This window comes from Porites lutea, chromosome 1 (genome assembly GCF_958299795.1).
Source record: "Porites lutea chromosome 1, jaPorLute2.1, whole genome shotgun sequence".
In the NCBI taxonomy this organism is placed as follows: Eukaryota; Metazoa; Cnidaria; class Anthozoa; order Scleractinia; family Poritidae; genus Porites; species Porites lutea.
In genome coordinates, this window is record NC_133201.1 from 10,687,804 (window position 1) to 10,707,377 (window position 19,574).

The 19,574-nt window shown below is 39.7% G+C and overlaps 2 protein-coding genes across 2 annotated transcripts; both read right to left on the reverse strand.

Annotated features, from left to right (window-relative positions):
• Positions 1–226: 226 nt before the first annotated feature.
• Positions 227–4,345, reverse strand: LOC140944808 (steroid 17-alpha-hydroxylase/17,20 lyase-like). Its single transcript, XM_073393915.1, has 3 exons — positions 4,130–4,345; positions 1,858–2,015; positions 227–1,518 (listed from the first exon to the last, which is right to left on the reverse strand). Exons 1-3 carry the CDS (start codon positions 4,336–4,338, stop codon positions 329–331), a joined length of 1,557 nt encoding a protein of 518 aa, XP_073250016.1. The 5' UTR covers positions 4,339–4,345; the 3' UTR covers positions 227–328.
• Positions 4,346–10,275: 5,930 nt separating this feature from the next.
• Positions 10,276–19,485, reverse strand: LOC140944819 (ubiquitin-conjugating enzyme E2 J2-like). Its single transcript, XM_073393925.1, has 7 exons — positions 19,271–19,485; positions 19,102–19,142; positions 17,725–17,827; positions 16,173–16,263; positions 15,709–15,756; positions 14,715–14,795; positions 10,276–12,377 (listed from the first exon to the last, which is right to left on the reverse strand). The coding sequence occupies exons 1-7, from the start codon at positions 19,393–19,395 to the stop codon at positions 12,162–12,164; spliced, it is 705 nt and encodes a 234-aa protein (XP_073250026.1). The 5' UTR covers positions 19,396–19,485; the 3' UTR covers positions 10,276–12,161.
• Positions 19,486–19,574: the final 89 nt, after the last annotated feature.

Here is a 19,574-nt window from a genome sequence, read left to right on the forward strand (position 1 = left end):
GAGGCAAATTTCCCTCTTGACACGACCAATTACTGAAGCACCCAGTTCTTCAGATCTGGGTAGAGTGACGCGTCATCAATGTGGAATTTCTGCATTCATTGCTAAGACGTCATTTGACGGGGAAACCAGTGGTAGCGTCACGAAATGTCGGCTGTTTTCGCCAGCTAATAGCGTATGTCATTACTAACAATAGGAAATGCCAATAAGTATATGTATACTTTGCGGTTACCTAAAAATTTTAATTTATTTATTGTACAAAACTATATATCTTCCGGACCGATCCAGGAAGTTTTTCTTCCCCTCAAATTAATTGTATGCTAGGAATATTTCAGTTAGCGCTTAGATAAAGATGTCTTTTTATGGCGCGTATTTTGTACGGAGCAGGAAACTGAGTAATGCTTAGAATTCCCTTCAAACTTGGTGGGTGGCCATCTATTTCAGGGACGAAGGTGAAGTTATAACATAACCAGGAGACAAAGAGGTACAACTCAATTTTAGCCAAAGTTTCTCCGGCACAGACCCGACGACCAGCTCCAAAAGGGTAAAAATTACCCTGGTTGGTCATCAACATGCCGTTTGCATCAATATGGCGGTATGGGTTAAACACGGCCGGGTCTTCCCAGCATTTGGGATCTAGGTGGACAGATTCAGTGTCTGGAAACACGATAGTATCCTTGGGAACGCGGTAGCCACAGAGCGTCGTATCAGTAGTGGTGACATGAGGTAACAAAAGAGGCCCCACGTTTCCGACTCTGAGAGCTTCCATGATGGTCGCTTGAATTAGGGGAAGGTTTTGTCGGTCGAACAGGGAGGGGCCACGCCTAAAGACTACCTCATCTAGTTGACGCTGAATGTGGACTTGGTACTCAGGATAGTTAACTAAGAAAGCGATGACCCATTTTAGTGTGGTAGTCGTTGTTTCGTAGCCGGCTCCGAACATGTTTTGAACAGCATTTACCAAATAGTCGTCACTGAGAAAATCTGATCGCTCAGCGTCGCTGTCAAACTCAGCCTCCTTTCTAGCGAAAAGAAGCCCAGAGATGAAATCTTCTACAGGCTCAGTGGGATCAAAATTATCCTCTCTTTGTCTCAAAAATTTTCGAATTATGTCATGCATTTTAAAGAAAGGCTGTATAAAGCGATCGTAGGCCTTGATGGGCAGATATCTTGAGAATGGAAAGAAATCCAACATAGTTACTAGCTGAGCTATGTCTTCATTTTTCACGACTTGTTCGCAGAGTCGCAATAATTCCTTCAAATCTGGATGCGTAGTGTCATAGCCTTCACCAAAGGTGATTCCACAGATGACATCAGCAACACTTTGCATCAGACAATTCGTGGGATCAAACGGTTTTTCATGTTGGTCTTCCATGAATTGTACCAGTTTCTTGGCTTGTGCTGAGATTCGTTTTTCGATCAAAGGAATATCTGAGACATATTGGCGCAAGGCTGTTGTGAACAGTTTGCGGTGGAATTTCCAGCCAGGGCCATAGTCACCGAACGCAATATCTTTACCACCTGTATAGGAATAAAAAATGTTGCTTAATTTTAGTTTTAACCGCCCAAGGATTAGACCTCAGTCGGTGCAGGGTTTGACCGGGAGAGCGGGAGGTCGCGGTTTCGATTCCCGCGGGGCCGGGCCAATACTCAGTGTCCTAAAATAACTGAGAAATGGAGGTACTCCCTTTGCACTGCAGGCGGCTAGACCTTCGAGTGGCTCGGATGACCATGGCCTCGTAAAATTAGTGAACGTACATCGGGCGAAAAAGTTTTCCAAACAAAATTAAAGAACCCCTGAGAGGATTAAGAGAAGCTTATGAATAAATTCAGGGTAAGTCCTGTACATATAATACCTACCTAACGTCCTTGTAACAATAGAGTATGTTTGTGGTCTTCCAGCGAATTCAACGGACTTCTTCAGGAGCATTTCTCTAACGGCTTCAGGAGTTGAGGCCATTACAAACTTGTAGCTTCCAAATTTCATGGAGAAAACACCTCCGTACTTTATCTTTAGACTATGAAATAGAATGGAGAAAGAACAAAAAGTGAGCCACCAAGCGACGTGAGTCATGGGCGAAATAATGCGAACACAATAAGCCCATCTACCGCACTTTCCCTTGAGCCAAGTTCTTGAACTACTTGACCGGGTACGCTCGAGTAGAGAACGAGGGGCAGGTTTTTATTTTTATTTTTACAAACTTCGCCAAAAAATAAGATGAGTGACACTAAAAAAATGTAGATATATTCACAAGAGTACAGGCGGGGGCTTATGCAACAGCGAGCGCCAATTATCATTATCGCTAAAATGTGAAAAGTACAATATACTATCTAAAAACAACAGGTAATGTTCCGTCCTAAATTATGGGCAGCGTTACAGGTCAAGCATATAGATTTTGAAAGAGCGAGCGATTTATATGGCCATCAGGGATGTAGAAAGCGACATGAGCTTGGTTCTAATAGACTGTAAAGGACAGCTTTAGAACAAGCAACAGATAGTCCAAGGTCTGCGGCAAGAGCATTCAATATAGTTCTGTCAAAGAACGATCTTTGAAAGGTTGTTTTTCTTTTTTACAGGACCTGATTAAAAATAAAGTGATACTGAAGGCTTTCCCTTCAGTCCATGCAGTCACAGTATACCACCAAGTTGCATTTTCGCGGAGAGCTCTTATTTACTCATTTTTCTTTCACCCTAGTTTTCGAACCTTCATAAGGTAATCCAAATTCCAGAATATGGGAAATGTTTGCTGTGAAATCCATAAAATCTTCGGCTGTGGAATCCGTAATTTTACTCAAGCAGTGTCCAGAATCCAGTTTCCACTGTCAATATCAGGCCCCCTCTAGAACCCAGAATCCACAGCCTAGAATTCAGCATCCAAGGCTGTCTTGGATTACCTTGCATGAGGTGCTAGTAGATTATGTAATCGTCCGGATCCGTCTCCATCGCCCGAATCGTCTTAGCCTGTGCCAGGCTCTCAGATAGTTTAGTGGGAACGTATTAAAACGAGCAAAGCGAAAATAAGACGCGCACGACTTGGGAAAGGGGGCGGTGGCGGCGGGAAAAATGGGAGAGAGAGCCTCCGCCGCCCTGTCTCTCCCCAGCCCCCGCGCGTTTTTCGCATTTCTTATGATCATGATCATGACAGGCAGTCGAAACGCTCTTATATGGAAATACCTTGCGATGCGTGCGATCAATAAGACTGAGGCAACGGGCTGAAAAGAATTGAAACCTTTTTGCAGGCTGCCGGTTTCCATGATAATCGACTGGATCGTATCGATCAGGGGCACCCAACTTCAATTTTCGGAAAATATCTGTTCGGAAGACGATTTGAGATCTAGAATTTTCGAAACATTTGTTGTAAAATTTCTTGCTTGCCTGTCTCTCCTAGGATTTTCGAACATCTAAAAAATGGTATAATTGTCCATTTTAAACGGATTTTTACCCTAAAAAGGTCATCTAGAATTTTCGGGAGCCTTTTTTTCTGGCTGAAATTTTCGAAGGTAAGTTTTGATCCCTATAATTTTCGGATCACTAGTAAGACTTTCAGGTAGGTAATCCGAACAGATCAAAAATTTCTAGGGGATCAAAATATGCCTATATCTACTGTTTAAATGGTAAAATACGTTTAACAATGCTATGTTCAGTTTAAGTGGTTTTGAGCTATATTCTGATCGATCGTTCAAATCATGCCAGGGGATCTCGCCAGCTTCGTTGATATTGGACCGGAAACAATGTGCAATCAACCCTACTGAACTGCTGATTATCTGTAATGGTCTGAAAGCTGAGGTTACAATGCCGGCAACAGTGATGTTTTAATACTTTGTAAAATCCATTTTACGAGGGATTTATTCCCAAAATATTGTTTTGATAATATAATGACCTAAGACCTTAAATGTATAATACGATAATCTTGTATGTGGTCATCTCAGTCATAATACGGGCGGACTTAGTCATTACATAACTAACTTACTAACTTTCGATGCCAGTCCTCGCCTTTGCTTTTGCACGATTTCCCTAAGATACTTTCAAAATACGGTTTTGTTTAGTCTATTTGTTCTTCTGACAGGCTATTAAACTAGAGTTCGAGTATGATATACTTGAACAAACAGATCAGCAGTATAAAAACATTACCTGTCAAAAGCGCTGGTAAGTTTCTCCGCCTTAAAGTCTAAAGAAAATATGCTGCCCACCAAAGGCACAGTCATCAGCCGAGGTCCTGGTGGCATGTTTCTGAACTCGTAGAGCACCATCAAGTAATGCAGAAGGAGCACCAGAAACAACAGCAGAAAAGCATTGCCAAGACTGAGAAAATCGTACTCCGTGGTAAAAACAAAGTCCATGATCAGCGAAGAACGGAAATAGAATTTTTTTATCAACGCCACTCAGTCGTGGGTATAAACAGCGACCATTTCCTATTGTGTGATGTCTTAATACTTAACAACCGTTAAGTCAGCTGGCCTCTATTTTAAGCTCATAAATAATAGAACTCTTTGAAACCCTTTCAGCCTCATTAAGCTTATGCACAATAAGCAATCAAAACTATGTTTAGTGTCATTCTGAGATATAAACAGTTTGTTGTTTTTGAAAACAGGAAAGGCAGCAGAACAGTAACCTTAGATTTGAATCAACTTCTCACAAGTAGGATTTCACCAGTTTGAAACTCCAAAGCGAAAAATATGAATCGACAGATGATCGGATCGACTCAGCCTGCCGGCCGCAAACACAAATCAATCCCCCGTTCTTCCATGACATTTCATGGCATCATATTGGCAATTTTGTTGAACGCAAGACCATCTAAGAGTGAGAGATTTCTTTTTCGTTTTCTCCGAGACGATTCAATTTTACATACTGCGGCTTCATGGTTCATAGATCACGTGGTTAAAGGGTAATTGGAGGGGCGAACATTGCCGCTACAGTCTTTGTTTCTTGGAATCGAAAACTTGTTTGGTATTCGGCATACAATGTCCCTTATAGTAAATGTTTTTCTTGTTTCCAAATATAGTGTTTCTACATAATCCTGTCTAGCTCTGCTTTTTTTTTATTTGTTATTATTATTTTTATTAATTTACTATACCTCCTACTAACGACTTGTATCCCATGTAAGGTGTAGATCTTACTTTTGAGTCTATGGTTAAATGCAATCTTTTAGTCATTATATATTATTCAAAGCTGTAGAGCAGAAGACAGTGCATTTTCTATTGGAAAAAGTGTAGCAGCGCTAATCAAATTCATAGCGTTTGCCATGTCGTGCCTGTCTCATGGTGGCGCTCAAATGCGGGTCAAACGGCAATGAGGGATAGAAACCAGACAACGGTCGCCGGCTTAACTGCACGGTTGGAAGAAAATTGTTCAGGTCTCATTTGTACGGTGGCCCGTAAGGGACATTACAATTTTTTTTTTTTTGCTTAAGTTATCGCGCGATAATTTAAATTTATCGCGCGATAAGTTAAAATTATCGCGCGATAAAATGAATAGTTATCGCGCGATAAATACGAAAATTATCGCGCGATAAATGAGAAAATTATCGCGCGATAATCAGTCAGTTTATCGCGCGATAAATTTGCAGCATATCACATGATAAAGAGAAGCCTGACTCACGCTTTCCACCCACGTGTTTATAGCCTTTAATTCTCAGAGTTTAGCTTTTACAAGTATATCTTTGAGAGACCTTCCTTGTTTGTACGATATAATTGGAGGTTCTTTGTAGATCTGTCTAAGAAGAGGTTGGTTCTCTATCAGTTGCCAGTGTTTCATAAGAATGTTTTTAAGGCTAGCAACTCAAATTTCAAAGAACGCTTGATTGACAGAGGCTACCCACAAACTATGATAGAGAACCTTCCATCACATATAAAGTTCATAGAGAGGGAGTCTGCACTCCTGAAACACAACAACAAAGAGGAAAAAGAAATATTGCCTATCGTGACACAGTACCAGCCCTCAGTGTCTACTTTAAAAGAAGTTTTAATGAAAAAATGGAATCTTATACAAAAACATCCGTTACTTCGCCAGATTTTGAAAGAACCACCTCTCATTTCCTACAAGAAAGGAAAATCCCTGAAGGAGATGCTCGTTAGAGCTAAAATATAAAAGGTTAACACAAGGTTTCACGCCGGTATCGATTTGCGGCCTGTCACCGCTTGCATTTTCGCATGTTAACCTTTAATTATTGCGCATGCTAATCCGCCGGAGAACTCAGTCCTTTTCTGTAAATACATAACAAGAACATAACCTTTATTCACTTCACTTAGCAAAAGGGACCACTGTTGGACAATGAAATACTTTAAACTTGAAGCTGAGAAGTAACCTGGCTTGATTCTCACTGTATACACCCCTTTTTTTTATAAGAATATTGTTTTCCCGGGCCAGGCTGAATATTCTTATTTTTCCGCCGATTTTAGGCTGTAAATATTCTTGTATTATTCTTAATAATAGCTTATGACATTTCCGTTTTAGAATATATTAAGGTATCAATTATGGTTTTGTTAAATATAGTTAGCTAGTTTTGCCGTTTAAAGAAAGGAATAAATTGAAAACGTATATTTGTATTGTATTTACAGATTTTCACCACACGAAATTATATCGTTTTCAAAATCTCAGCCTGGAGTTTATTCTTAAAGTATTCTTAAGATTTCGCAAATTTCAGCCTCGATATTGTTATAAAATATATTCTTATAGAAGAAAAAGAGTGTAGTTTTGAAACGAGAGATACTTGAGTATATATATGTATAGCAATTGTAAATCTTAATTACTCCCCTTTTCCTTCAGGATTAAAAAGCTGTAATCCTTGCTTGGAAATTAAGCTTGGCAACTCAAATGAACCCTATTAAGCTGGCTTAAAAGTTAGACTATGACTCCTTCTTAGTATGATCATCAAGATAATGCATGCATACATGCATGCAACGTTCCAGCTTCTCTTTTTCATGTGATATGTTGCAATTTATCTCGCGATAATTCAAATTTATAGCGCGATAAACTGACTAATTATCGCGCGATAACTTGAGCAAAAAAAATATATATTGTAATGTGCCTTACGGGCCACCGTACATTTGCCATGATCGGGCGTTGCCTAGTTCCTGTAAGGCATTTTCCCAGGCCTTCTCGGTCAATTCATTTCGGTGACGTATCCGAAGCGAAATGGCCGCCACGTGACCCGAAATGCATTGAGGCCTAGGTAGTAGGCAAGATCGGTTGAAGGTAAAAGATAGTCTTTAATACAAGGGTGTGGGACCTCGAGTTCATGACGCAGTGTTTTGTTGTTGCACGGACCGGAATTCTCACTCTTCCTCGCCAAATGTAGGGGTATACAGTCTTGCACTCTGGATTCCTCGCCGTGGATTCCGGATTCCACAAGGTACTGGATTCCCCATACTTTGTCTGTGGAACTTGGACTCCGGATTCCAATCGTTAGTAGGATTCCGGATTCCAAAGCCCAGGGTTGCGGATTCCACCGGTAAAAAAAATTGCTGGATTCCGGATCCCACAATTAAAAATTTCCCGGATGAATTCCGGAATCAGGATGCCATTACATGGGGCGCTAAGTCTGTGGTTTAAATAGCCTACGTAGCTGACCGGTTTTTTGGTGTATTTTTTTTTTCTTTTGTGGTTCGTAAAGTAAGAGATTCAACCGCACGAAATCTTCTTCCCGCCTCCTCTTCCCTATCGTTTTTTGTTCGACCTCGCGCCGCTCTAACTCTTACATTGCGATCAAACCACAAAGAAAACCGCTAGCTCTAGCTACGCACAGGCCAGTGGTTTAAATCGTGTACAGTGTGAATTGAACCACCTTCCCCCGGAAGTTTCTTTTGGATTGTTTGTTTGTTTGTTTGTTTTGTTTTGATATTTCTTCGTGTTGCACATGCATAAGGTAGTTCTAATTTTTGAATTGTGCTAGTGTGGCTACTAAGCAGTGCATTCCGATGGTGTTAGTATTGACGTGCAAGGTAATTCTAACTATCAGTGGGTGCTGTTTTATAAGAATTACCATTAATCACGCTGACGTTTTTAAAGTGGATGATTCTAGCTAGCTTTTCAATTGTGGCCATTAACATTCTCGAGGTCACATTTTTCTATTTCTATGGTGCTGATCTACAGTCCTGGACAAAAATCCTTGGTAAGGAGATGCAGTATTCATAGTCAGTTCTACAATTTCTGCGTTCCCTTATAATCAGTGCAATTGTTTTTTGAAAATATCTTGCGCTTCTCCTCCTCTTCCCCCCGCCCCACCCTACACAAAGTTGAAACTTGGGAACAATTCTGGAAACACACATCTAACCTTGTTTATGGGGTGGGGAAGGGTTGGGCATGTTTGATTTAAAGAAAGCATCATAAATGCAGATGTGTCCCAAGACCGTGGTTTGTCCATGCTTGTAGCCTTTGCCGCCTCTAGGTGGCAGAGATAGTTCGAAAGAGGCCTACAGCCGAAGTAAAAGAATTTAACTGACTCTTCAAAAAAGGAAAGAAGAAAGGTTTGCGTTCATTTCCTGACTGTGTGGGTCCTTTTTTTCAGTTAATTCTTTTTAAAGTTTGCTTTTTACTTCTTTTTCTAGCATCTCCATTTTCCTTGCTAAATTATGATACTGTTAGCAGGTTGATTTATCAAAGAAGATTGACTCACTCGACCACTCTCAGAGAGACGCAGGCGCCAGCAGCGTTAGTTTGTTAGTTACTCAGTTGTTGTATAGCACCCCAGTAATGAGTTATCTTTAAATTGGCTCAAAAATAGGGAAAGTGGCCTGGCTGAGCTGCAACGCATGGGAAGAACTGAAAGAGAAACTGCTTGGATCGAGGTTTGAGGATTGAAATCAACAGGATGAAGGCATTCTTTCATCTTGCATGTGCCTTGCATTTCTTATGCCTCTGCTCCAAAGGCTAAAAGTAACAGACTCTTTTTAGACAAAAGCTCAGTGATACGTAACTATCACTCCCAGAGTCAGATACAGTCACGCTCATTGTGAAGTTCTAAGACCTTCTAACCTCTAGTCTGTGGAAGAAATTCTATGGTCTACGAGACCTCCCCAGCAGTAGTTACATTACACGGTACTACTTAGTAGTCAGAGTTTGCAGGTCTAACTTTGGAGTCTGTGAATAAAATCTTACAGATTTATGTATAAAATAATAATGATAAATTTAATAGCAATAATGATAATAATCATAATCATAATGAACAGAAAGAAGGAAATTTATCGATCTAATGCCTAAAGAGAAGAACAATGCAGACAGCAAACATTAGGGACTTTAAGATGCCACGACGGCGACGACAACAAGAACGTCAGAAAAGCAATAGGTCACCGAATAGTCAAAACAACAACTTTGCACGTGCATCATACTTCTTTTGTACATTTCTTTGCCGTCACTGCATGACTACGACGGAAAAATGCCTAGTTTCAAGTTTTATGGAGGACGTAAACAAGCGACGGCTGATTTTTTTTCTCTTTCTGAACTTGAATATGGTTCTTAGGAGTTCGGCTCAAAAAAGGTTCGCTTGCATTTGACAAAGTAAATGAGTTGGAGTAATCGCGATAGAGATTGAAAGAACGCAAATTCAGTTTTTAAGCGACGTTTTCGTGGCCGTCGCCGTCGTGATATCTTAAACTCCATGTTGTTAGCATTGTCAACGGCTTTTAGCAGGGTCAAAGACTCTATGGTGTCACACTTCACGGTGTGGTCGCACTTCACTTAGTACAGAGGCAAACGCTCCGATTTACTGACAGAATAACACTGTATGCACTGGAACAGTGATTAAACCATTATGCTGTACACTGCATTAAAAACTTATTAATTTTGTTAAAGACCATCTATTAGATCAAAAATAGATTCTTATAAACTTAATCGTAAAGTTAAACCTCCAGGTGCGACCGTACCGTCAGTAAACGAAATTTTGGTAGACAAGGAGTCTCTTAGCCTGTAAAGCTGGTGGGATCAGAGTGATTAGTGCTTTTTTGGCGGCGGAAGCCCAGCGCGTAGCTAATGGTGAAGCAACGGGCGCAATATCAAAAACGCCTAATGCACCTACGCAATGACGTAGTCACGCGCAACAAATCCAGAAAGCAACGCAGGCTAGGTCTCTATTTTGGGAATGCCTCTGTTCGTAGGCGAAACGCACAAGAGAAGAAAATGTCCTCACGTGTGATAGAGGGCTTGCGTCTCGCGGGTTCAGTTCGCCACCGCCTGCTCGGCGTGTACCACGTTTGGCTGCATCTGTGTGACATATGTAACCTCCCCCCTCCCCCCACAGCTACTTGAATGACATTTTACAAATAATGCAAAGAGGCAAAGAAAACAATAAAAATGTAGCCTCAATAATAATTTTCTCAGATTTGACTTCTCAAACAATGGCAAGTAGATTACTTCTAGCTAAAATTAGTGCATGAAAACAAGCAAGTATTGCACACAGCATCAAGGTCTACTTTCTGCAATGCTGTCTACTCTAAGGCTCCGATTAACAGTCCACATTTCGCGATGCCATCACCGGTATACCCTTGAAATGACGTTTGAGGAACAAGCGCAGATATCCCATACTGATGACGTGTCACTACCCAGATCACTGCTGTTGGTGCTTCTGATTGGTTGAAGCAAATTTCCCTCGCGGGGCTGCGAATCAGAAGTGCTAAACAGATCTGGTTAGTAACACGTCATCAGTAAGGAATTTATGGAATTTCTGCACTCCTTCCTCAAACGCCACTTGCGGGGAAACAAGAGGTGGCGTCACCACTGTCGGCTGTTCTCGCAGGTCTCGTTCACTGTAATTACCGAATTCTTAACTTCGACAGACATAAAATCAAGCTCTTCAGATCAGGGTGCTCTTGCGGCGAGGCGGGAAAAGGAAGGAGAGTTTGCAACTACGCCTCTGGAATTTGCATATCTGCATCGAAAAAATCGATGCGAAATGCTGATTGGCGGAGATGACAATAGTAATGACGTCATTACCCTTGGAACGTGTTTTTCAATGTTAGTTTACCTTTGTGCTCGTTTCCGCTTCGCGCTGATTGACGGAAATCTCACAGCTCAGTCGCCGGGGAGCCACAGGGGAATGGGGGATGGAATTCCAATTCCAGAGACGTAGTTGCGAGCTCTCCTTCCTTTTCTCGCACCGCCGCCAGAACGTCCCGAAGAGCTTGCTTGCAGGCTGGAGCATTGCACTTTTTACAAAGCAGCATCTCGGGCAACTTGTCACAGTAGCATACCGCGAGGGTGCGACAAAATGTACAAACAAACAACCAAAAAAAATGCCTTGTGTTCCCAGTACCTTTTGTTTTTAGTAGATGGGCTTTGGTTTGTTAAGAAGGCATTGCACCCAAAATGTATACTGTTATTTATAATTCTTATCGCACTTGATAGAAATTTTCCAGACTAATGTTCACTCTTCTTCCATGATATTTAAGAATACATTCTTCTTTGTTGTGCTATACATTATAACAATTAAAAAAATGTAGGAATAAGTTTAAATAACAGTGTATATAATCATTAATTTTTCTCCACAATACTCTTAGACCTATTTGATTGGCCAAGCTATAGTGTCACTAAGGACAATACTTCCATGCTAATCAGTATGTTGTTTCAAACGTTGTACTTAAATTAGACCTAGCTTTCCACCTAGGGCATTGTCACGCATTTCTTCCCTAAATTGGGGGGATTGCGTGACGAGCCACAAAAAAACGTTCTCCGTGGGAGGCTAGAAAAGACCTTTCCGCTAGAAAAAGACGAGTCTGTTTATTGGCAAAGAATGCCGTGTTCGGGTTTTTAGGGTCACGGGGTCTGGCCCCATCAGTCTAAGGCCTTTTTTGAACCAATGGATGGACTTTTTTGATGTAGACCCAAGAAAAACATCGCGACCACACTAGAAAACACCCGAATCAGTTGCCTTATAAGAGTTTAAAAGATTTTTAACCTATTGAAGTTCAATATTATTCGTTTATTGTCTGGTCTAGATAGCACACATCAAGTGTTACCAAATCGGAAACAAGCCCTCGTTATCATAATTTTTTTTTATCTACTGACTTATAGAGTGAAGCCTTAAACATGATTGCACCAATATTGGCAACTATACATGTAAAATACTGGTGATAAATCAAGACATTCTGTCCCACCTACAGTCTGTATTAATGCTTCACTGCATCTTCTATGTATCTTTCATTTGAATTCAAGCTGTTTCGAGCATCAAAGACTAGCTGTTATCAACAGCTTTCAATACACATTTGACTGTGTATGCAAAGGCAGCAAAGCCAATGATGACACAAATGTTTACCAGGGTACTACTGATAAGTCCATTGTTCCCTTCTCTTGTAGCCCCAGCCACCCCTCCCTTTAGATTGCCACTGTTCTGTGTCGAGTTTGGTTCTTCCCTTTCTTCTCCTCTTTCCTTCATTTTTGCAAGAATTTCCTGTGAAGTTATATACAATAATAATACTGGCAATGAGACAAAGATTGATTACAATATTCTATGTAATTTTAATTGCCCCAAAACTTCACTTTCCCGTCGGGCAAGTTAAGAACGGAATTCACTAGTCGTAAAGAAAAGTCCACTGACCCAGGGCTACTGGACACGACTCTCTTTGCATACTGACCTTAGGACCAGAGGATTTTTTAAATACTTACAGTGTAGAAGACCTTGGGCCCTGTTTACAATGGGTGTTACTAAAACGAAGACCCAAAAACGAAGACCTAAGACCTAAGACCCCTTGGAGTAAAACGAAGACCCCATGGACTAAAACGAAGACCCCTTTGACTAAAACGAAGACCCCATGGACTAAACCGAAGACGCCTTTGACTAAAACGAAGACCCGTGGACTAAAACGAAGACCCCATGGACTAAAACGAAGACCCCGTGACTAAAACGACTGATGCTAACCGCTGAGGGCAATGCCCGCTCCCGTAATTTGTTGTGGCGATTTGGGAATGTTGTGGAATTTGCTCTGCAGTATTTAGTTGCAACAATCAAGTCTATCACTTACGTTTTCTTCAGGTTTCTTTGAAAATAGTTTGCATGTAAAATAAGAGACCGTCTTCCTCGTCTCGACGTCCCAATCCCTTATTGTAACGTAAAGTCGTAAAGTCGTGGTTTGCAATACGAACTCGACGGATTTTAAGAGAAAAGACGGACTGCAAGCAGTGTAATGTCGAAGCATAAAAAAGGCAATGGACCCCCCTTCTCCCCCAAACCCCAACTACGCGCCCAAAACACGTTTGGTGAAGTCTTAAGACAAATCGTGTCATAAACCTTTTTGATTGGCAGGCCTCCCGTGGCCCACTCTGATGACCTCTGGGCTCGTCACGCCTTCCTCTTCACGAGGGCGCATTATTTATGGGGGGAAAGTCCTCCCTTTTGTGACCTCTCTCGGCCTCTGAATTACGATCGGTGCCAGGAAGTAAAGTTCCGAAATGAGAATTCTGCATTAACGAATCACGAGAGAACCAGCAAAAAAAAAAAAAAAAAAAAAAAAAAAATTCCACAACATTCCCAAATCGCCGTAACAAATTACGGGAGCGGGTATTGCCCTCAGCAGTTAGCATCAGTCGTTTTAGTCAACGGGGTCTTCGTTTTAGTCCATGGGGTCTTAGTTTTAGTCCATGGGGTCTTCGTTTTAGTCTAAGGGGTCTTAGGTCTTAGGTCTTCGTTTTTGGGTCTTCGTTTTAGTAACACCTGTTTACAAGGAGGGAGGGAGACCCCGGTACTAGGGTGACCCTAGCACTCGCATATTTCTTCTTTTTCCACGACGTGTTTACAAGGTAGGTACGGTTACCCTAGCCAGGGTAACCCTACCTGAGTGCTAGGGTTACCCTGCCTGCCTTGTTAATGCTCTGTTAGGGAGAACTCGGCTAGCCAGGTCAACTTTCCGCCCTCATGCTTGACCAGTAATCATGCCAATTTGAACGGCACTATACTGTGCTTAATTATGAACATCTGAAAAATAAAAAGGGTTATTTTCTGTCTAAGATGATAATATTTTCCCTTTTTCGTGAATTTAACATGTTTTCTAATGATAGAGAACTTCAAGATTATGTCAAATTTTGGACTGTTACAAAGACTGTCACGCATGAAGAAACATGTTAGCAAAGCTGGTAACGTTGCCCCGGGTGATAGGGTAACCCTACCTGTGAAATTTGCTTCAAAACCACAGCTAACTTTAACCTGCTTGTTAGGGTAACCCTAGCACAAGGGTAACCCTCTCTCCTTGTAAACAGCCTCTTAGAGAGAACAGGACACTGAGAGGGACTACATAAATATTCTTCTTACAGATCTGCTCTAATTAAAGCGGAAATAAAAATTAAAAAAAAAACCCCTTTTTTTTCAAAATGAAAGTTGAAAAACCTGTAGAACCTAATAACAAAATGGAAACTTTATTGATAACAAAGCTAACTATAAAATCCTATTTACAAATTATTTTGCTTAAAAAACTATACGGTCAAAACACTATTTACAACAATTTTTTTATTAATAGAAAGGAATTACTCCTTTTGATTAAAAAAAAAAACTTAATTTCCATTGAAAAAATTCATTCCATTAGAAATATATATATTTGAAAAAAAAAAAAAAATTTATTATCATAAATGCTAAACAGGCCTTACATTTTTGTGCACTGTACAACTAAAATAAGTGAAAGTAATAATAATTATTATCTATCCTTCGTTTGCATTCACACAAACCAAAATTTTTAACAATCAAAGTTGGTAATTTTTACTCAGAATGAATAATCTACTTTTTGAAGCACCCACTCACCTCCACTATATCAGGGAAGAGCTCACAGAATATTTTATCTTTTAAGTTAAATGGACCACTCAGTGTGGCCAGCTGTCTTTTCTGAAAAGAAAAAAAATATATAATATTAAAACAAAATTAAGAGAAGGACCAAAATACTACACTTACGAAGCTGGATCATACACTTTTAAAACTTCTTAAATGATAAATATTCCATGATACAACTGTATATGAATGGCAGAAATGTCCCCTTGCCCCATCTTTTGGGAGGGGCTGTCTTTTTGGAGGAGACGCTTTTGCATGGAGCTCTTCCTATTATGATAATAATAATATCAAAAGTGCTAATACATGATTAATAATTATCTCCTCAAAGAGGACAACTAAAAGAATAAAAGACAGGCAAATTAAAATATTATTAACACAAGCTGTATTTGATATACGCAAGAGATACATGTAATACAAAATGTAATGGCACAAATAGGGAAACGCCCGGTCCAGCCCTTGGTATAATTATTATGTGAATTTTACCAGTTAAATGCTTGGATTAATCAGAAGTTGTTGTTTATTATTCAGTGTTGTCAAGAGAGAATTCAACAGTTGCCATACATGTAACAATATTCTGCACTAATTATTATTTTTTTATTGCTTTGAGGCAGTTGTGTGTGGAGTCGATCAAATTTCAAACAATCTACATGTATTTAACATGATGTACGGATGACCCAGGAATTAGACTCCTGGGCCCAGTTATTCAAAAAGGTGGATAACACTATCCACTTGATAAATCTCTATCCAGTGGATAATGCAATTAATTTCCCTGATACTTATCCTCTGGATAGTGATTTATCTGGTGGATAACGCTATCCAATGTTTGAACAACTGGAGCCTCTTCACACAACCCCTAAGTTTAGTGCAATTCACATATCCTGGCCAATGCCCTAAAACTGATTCCCTCTCTGTGCCATTAATCTATCTTAATACTACACTATAGACAAGGGGTACAGTATTTATCGCATACCTGAAATTCTGATGTGTCTATACTTCCAAGGGTTGGAGAAGTCTCCACCTAACATTTTAAAAAAAGTACATAAAACTTAAATGTGTTGAGTCTAAAAATCTTACTACAAGGGCAGACCCAGCGCAGCTAGTCAACTTGGCAGATTATAGAGAATTTAACTGCAGAGCAGAATGTTGAGGGTTTGATCTCCAGGGCATGACCATTAGACAGCATCTTAAAATACATTGTAAAGTCTAAGAAATGAAGGTACTGACTTTTGCCCTGCAAACAGCTAGCCTTTTCATGGTTCAGAAGACCATGTAAAATGGCCAGTCAATTCCCACAAATTAAAACAGCCAAACTATTTACAGACACCCATGCAAACATGAAAGTTTCTTTGACAGTGATCTAAATAGAGTGATTGTCACGAGTTTGAGGACTTGCACACACATTGTACAATGTATTGACCATAGAAAATTACGTACCATAAAACTTAATAAACCAGTAAGTATGGTTGAAACAGACCATGCTGGATTCCAGGTGTCAGGATGAAAATCACTTATTGATAGACACAATCTTGAAAAAATCAATCAATCAATCAATCAATCAATCAATAAAATAAATAAAAGTAACAGCTATAATAATAACTAAACTCACATTATTTTAAAGCAAATACAATGTATAAAAATAGATCAATTATGGTGGGCTCCTCTGGTCATCCACACCAATCCTAATCTCCATGTATGGAGGCAGCATTCATTTGGACTTCCACTAAGAATGCATGGAATGCATAGAACACAATCTGCTCATGTGCCTTTGAACCTTCTATCACTTGCAATCTGATCACGACTGTTATTGACCTTTCATTAAGTGAAACTTACTGGTACAGCTACAGCAGAAATTCTGAGTTTACCACAATAATGGATTTTACCTACATGTACATAACAGAATGCAGGGTTCTCCGGAAGCTGCAGTGACCAGCAAAAAATGGTGTCCAGTCATAATGGATCGGTATTGGCTACTTACAGAATTAATATTTTTTTTTTGAGGAGGAGGAGAAGAAATAAAGATGATAAATCCGGTGTATTTTGTTGGAAGAAAGGAAATTTAATATGACGTGAAATACACCAAATATGGGTATGGTGTCATCATCACGGCTAAAATTCTCTCTGCGGTCCCACAGAATGATAGCCTGTGCCACAGATGACACTAAATTCTGGTTCAGTCTGTCTGTGAAACAGTGCCAAAATCCTTGTTCTACTGTAGATGTCACCTGTGTACTGGGCTTTGAGTATGTGCTATGATTAGGCTGTTGAAAAAGCCATTGTCAATTCATCAAAAAGGAGGAAAGGAAATTCAAAATGCACTTCCAGTAATTTGTTGATTCCATTGGTGGCTCAGAAGAAGGATATCAGTGCTACTTCATAGATGTTATTTACCTAGCCAACTTAAATTACAGCTGCAATGCAGACTTACAGAATTAAAGTGAAATTTACTTTTCAGGGCCCACTAAAACAAATTTCGAACCTGAGGAGGCCTCCAGGTCCTTTCAGTGGAAAGGCACAGCAGACGTTATGCCCCTTTTCACACTCCCACCAACATGAGCATCTTTCCAGCCAATCTATTAATAATATTTTCTATCTACTGAATAATTTTTTCTCTCAATAATTTTCTGGAGATCCCTGAGGATGATACCCAGATTGGATTTCTATCACACATGGCCTGGTTCCTCGAAAGATGGTTCAATTGAATCCCAGATTACGCTAAATTTTTAGCATATTTTCTTGTCTACGAACATGCAACTCAAGCTTACAAAATACTGTTGAGCCTTTTCTCTGAGATACAGTTATGATACACAAAATGTTACTCTAAGCAATGCATAGCGAGGTAAATACAAAAAGTGGAACAAAATAAATTATTAATCCTGGGTTAGCACTAATTGGCTTTCAGGAACCGAGGCCAGGAATTTGATTCTCCTGAAGCAAATTAAAGTAAGGTACAGCCAATGGTCTTTCCTAACAGGTTTTTTGTTCTTACCTTGTGTTGACTTTAAACCTTCCATTTGGTGTAATCATGAAAATTCTTGGTGGTTTAAATGGGAAATCTTTTGGAAAAACTAGTTTACCATGATAGTAACCTCCTAAATAGAATAAAAATAAGAATAAAAAAAATGTACATCAGCCTAAGCATACACAGTAATCAAGTTGTCCATTGCTTTTATAATTTTTTCGACTGTGTTGTACATGAAGTATTGCAGTCATTAACAGTCCTTGTTTGCTTTCCAAAATACAGATTTTTCTTCCTTAAATTGTCAGCTCGAGCGAAACTAATATACACAGCATGTTTGTAAGATTTTCCAAAATTCAGCCGACACGCATGATTAGCATGAAGACTCTAGAAAAACATATGTACTCCCATTCAAACATGCCTCTCAGGCCAATGAGAGCATGTATACAGTATCATCTTGGTTATTATTCTAGTAAATATGTACAATTATTTTACAGAGTATAACGTATCACCCCACTTCCTCCAGATAATCCAAGCTAATTTTACAAGAATATGTATGGAGTCAAACGAGCAAAATGTTGCTTACATCAGGCCCACTATATCCTCTAACAAACTGAATTTTAGCAAATGGAATGTTATCACCCTCTTCTTATTATAATCTACCCTGGGTACCAGAAATATTTTTACTGTTTGCAGCGAAATGGTTCAGTGTTGGCCATAGGTGGACAGATCTTCAGCCGAAGCCCAAAGCCATTAGCAGCAAGGCCGCAAGAAAAAACCTCTGGTGCAGAGCGATACTATATACCATCCCCATTGAACTTTGATCTTTCTTATTAATCACATTTATTGAACCAATCAGATCGAATGTCTCCCACAGTGACCATATGGACTGTCGCCCTGCAAGTTGTCTTCTTGCTATTTTTGCCATGTTTTTAGCTATTATTTCACCTAGTTCCAGCTGTAGTTCTTACTCTTGAAACGAGTGAAATGTCCGCATTTTTTTTTTCACAACCAAAACAACTCAACCTCGTCCCCAGGTCTTCTTGGTAACAGTGCCTTAACCTGTAGTGGGCTGCATTTTTGATGTCATTTCCTCGTTAAACACAAAATTCCTCCAAATTTGGTCATCAGTAACTGGTTATGGTGAATTATGCGTGTGCTGTTAGCCAATCAGAATTGGGGAAATATTTTGAATGAATAATAAGCTGTGTTACACACTCTGTATTTCGCAATCTACATGTAACATCATCCTAACAAACTTAAGATAGTCGTAGCTGGAATAGTGCAAAACATTTACCGTTTAAAACAGACACCCGAGCTTGCAGTGATAGCTTCCGCTTTTATTAAATTCATCAACTTATATAAATAACTACTACCCTTTACTTGTTTCGTTCCAAATTGTTTTACCTGTATATGGAGTATTCTCAGGACCTCGAACAACGTAATGCCTGCAAAGTGAGTGAAATAAAACCTTACTCAAAGAAACAATTGAGAATAAATCTAATAAAACGAATGAATGACAAAACGCCACAAGGAAACCGTACAATAAACACACACTATGCTAAATTAAACCAACCATTCTAGAATGTTTGAAGGCAAAGGCAAGGCTGTAATGTAAGGGACCGGATCTTTAACGATTCGAAGGTAATCTTGTCGTAATCTCGACGCTGCTGTTGTGTGAACCCGCTTATGGAATGCCATATAAAGACGAAAAAGTTATCATAAACGAGAAGGAAGCAGACATACGCATTTGGCCAAACAGTGCAAATTTCGAGACTGTGCAAATCAATGTTGACCGCTGTCCGGGAAAAAAAAAGTGTGTCACGTGACTTCTTAAAATAACTGGTATTCCTGTGGCGTTCATTCAGCAGAGGGTCTGG

Bases quoted from the DNA above. Each gene is read 5' to 3' on its own strand.
- LOC140944819 (XM_073393925.1), bottom strand. From the start codon at position 19,395: ATGGCATTCCATAAGCGGGTTCACACAACAGCAGCGTCGAGATTACGA. The intron at 17,828-19,101 runs GTAAAACAATTT...TATTCTATTTAG, and splicing joins TGAGAATACTCCATATACAG to GAGGTTACTATCATGGTAAA. The intron at 15,757-16,172 runs GTACGTAATTTT...TTAAAATGTTAG, and splicing joins CTGGTTTATTAAGTTTTATG to GTGGAGACTTCTCCAACCCT.
- LOC140944808 (XM_073393915.1), bottom strand. From the start codon at position 4,338: ATGGACTTTGTTTTTACCACGGAGTACGATTTTCTCAGTCTTGGCAAT. The intron at 2,016-4,129 runs GTAATGTTTTTA...TCTATTTCATAG, and splicing joins CTTACCAGCGCTTTTGACAG to TCTAAAGATAAAGTACGGAG. The intron at 1,519-1,857 runs GTAGGTATTATA...ATTCCTATACAG, and splicing joins TATTGTTACAAGGACGTTAG to GTGGTAAAGATATTGCGTTC.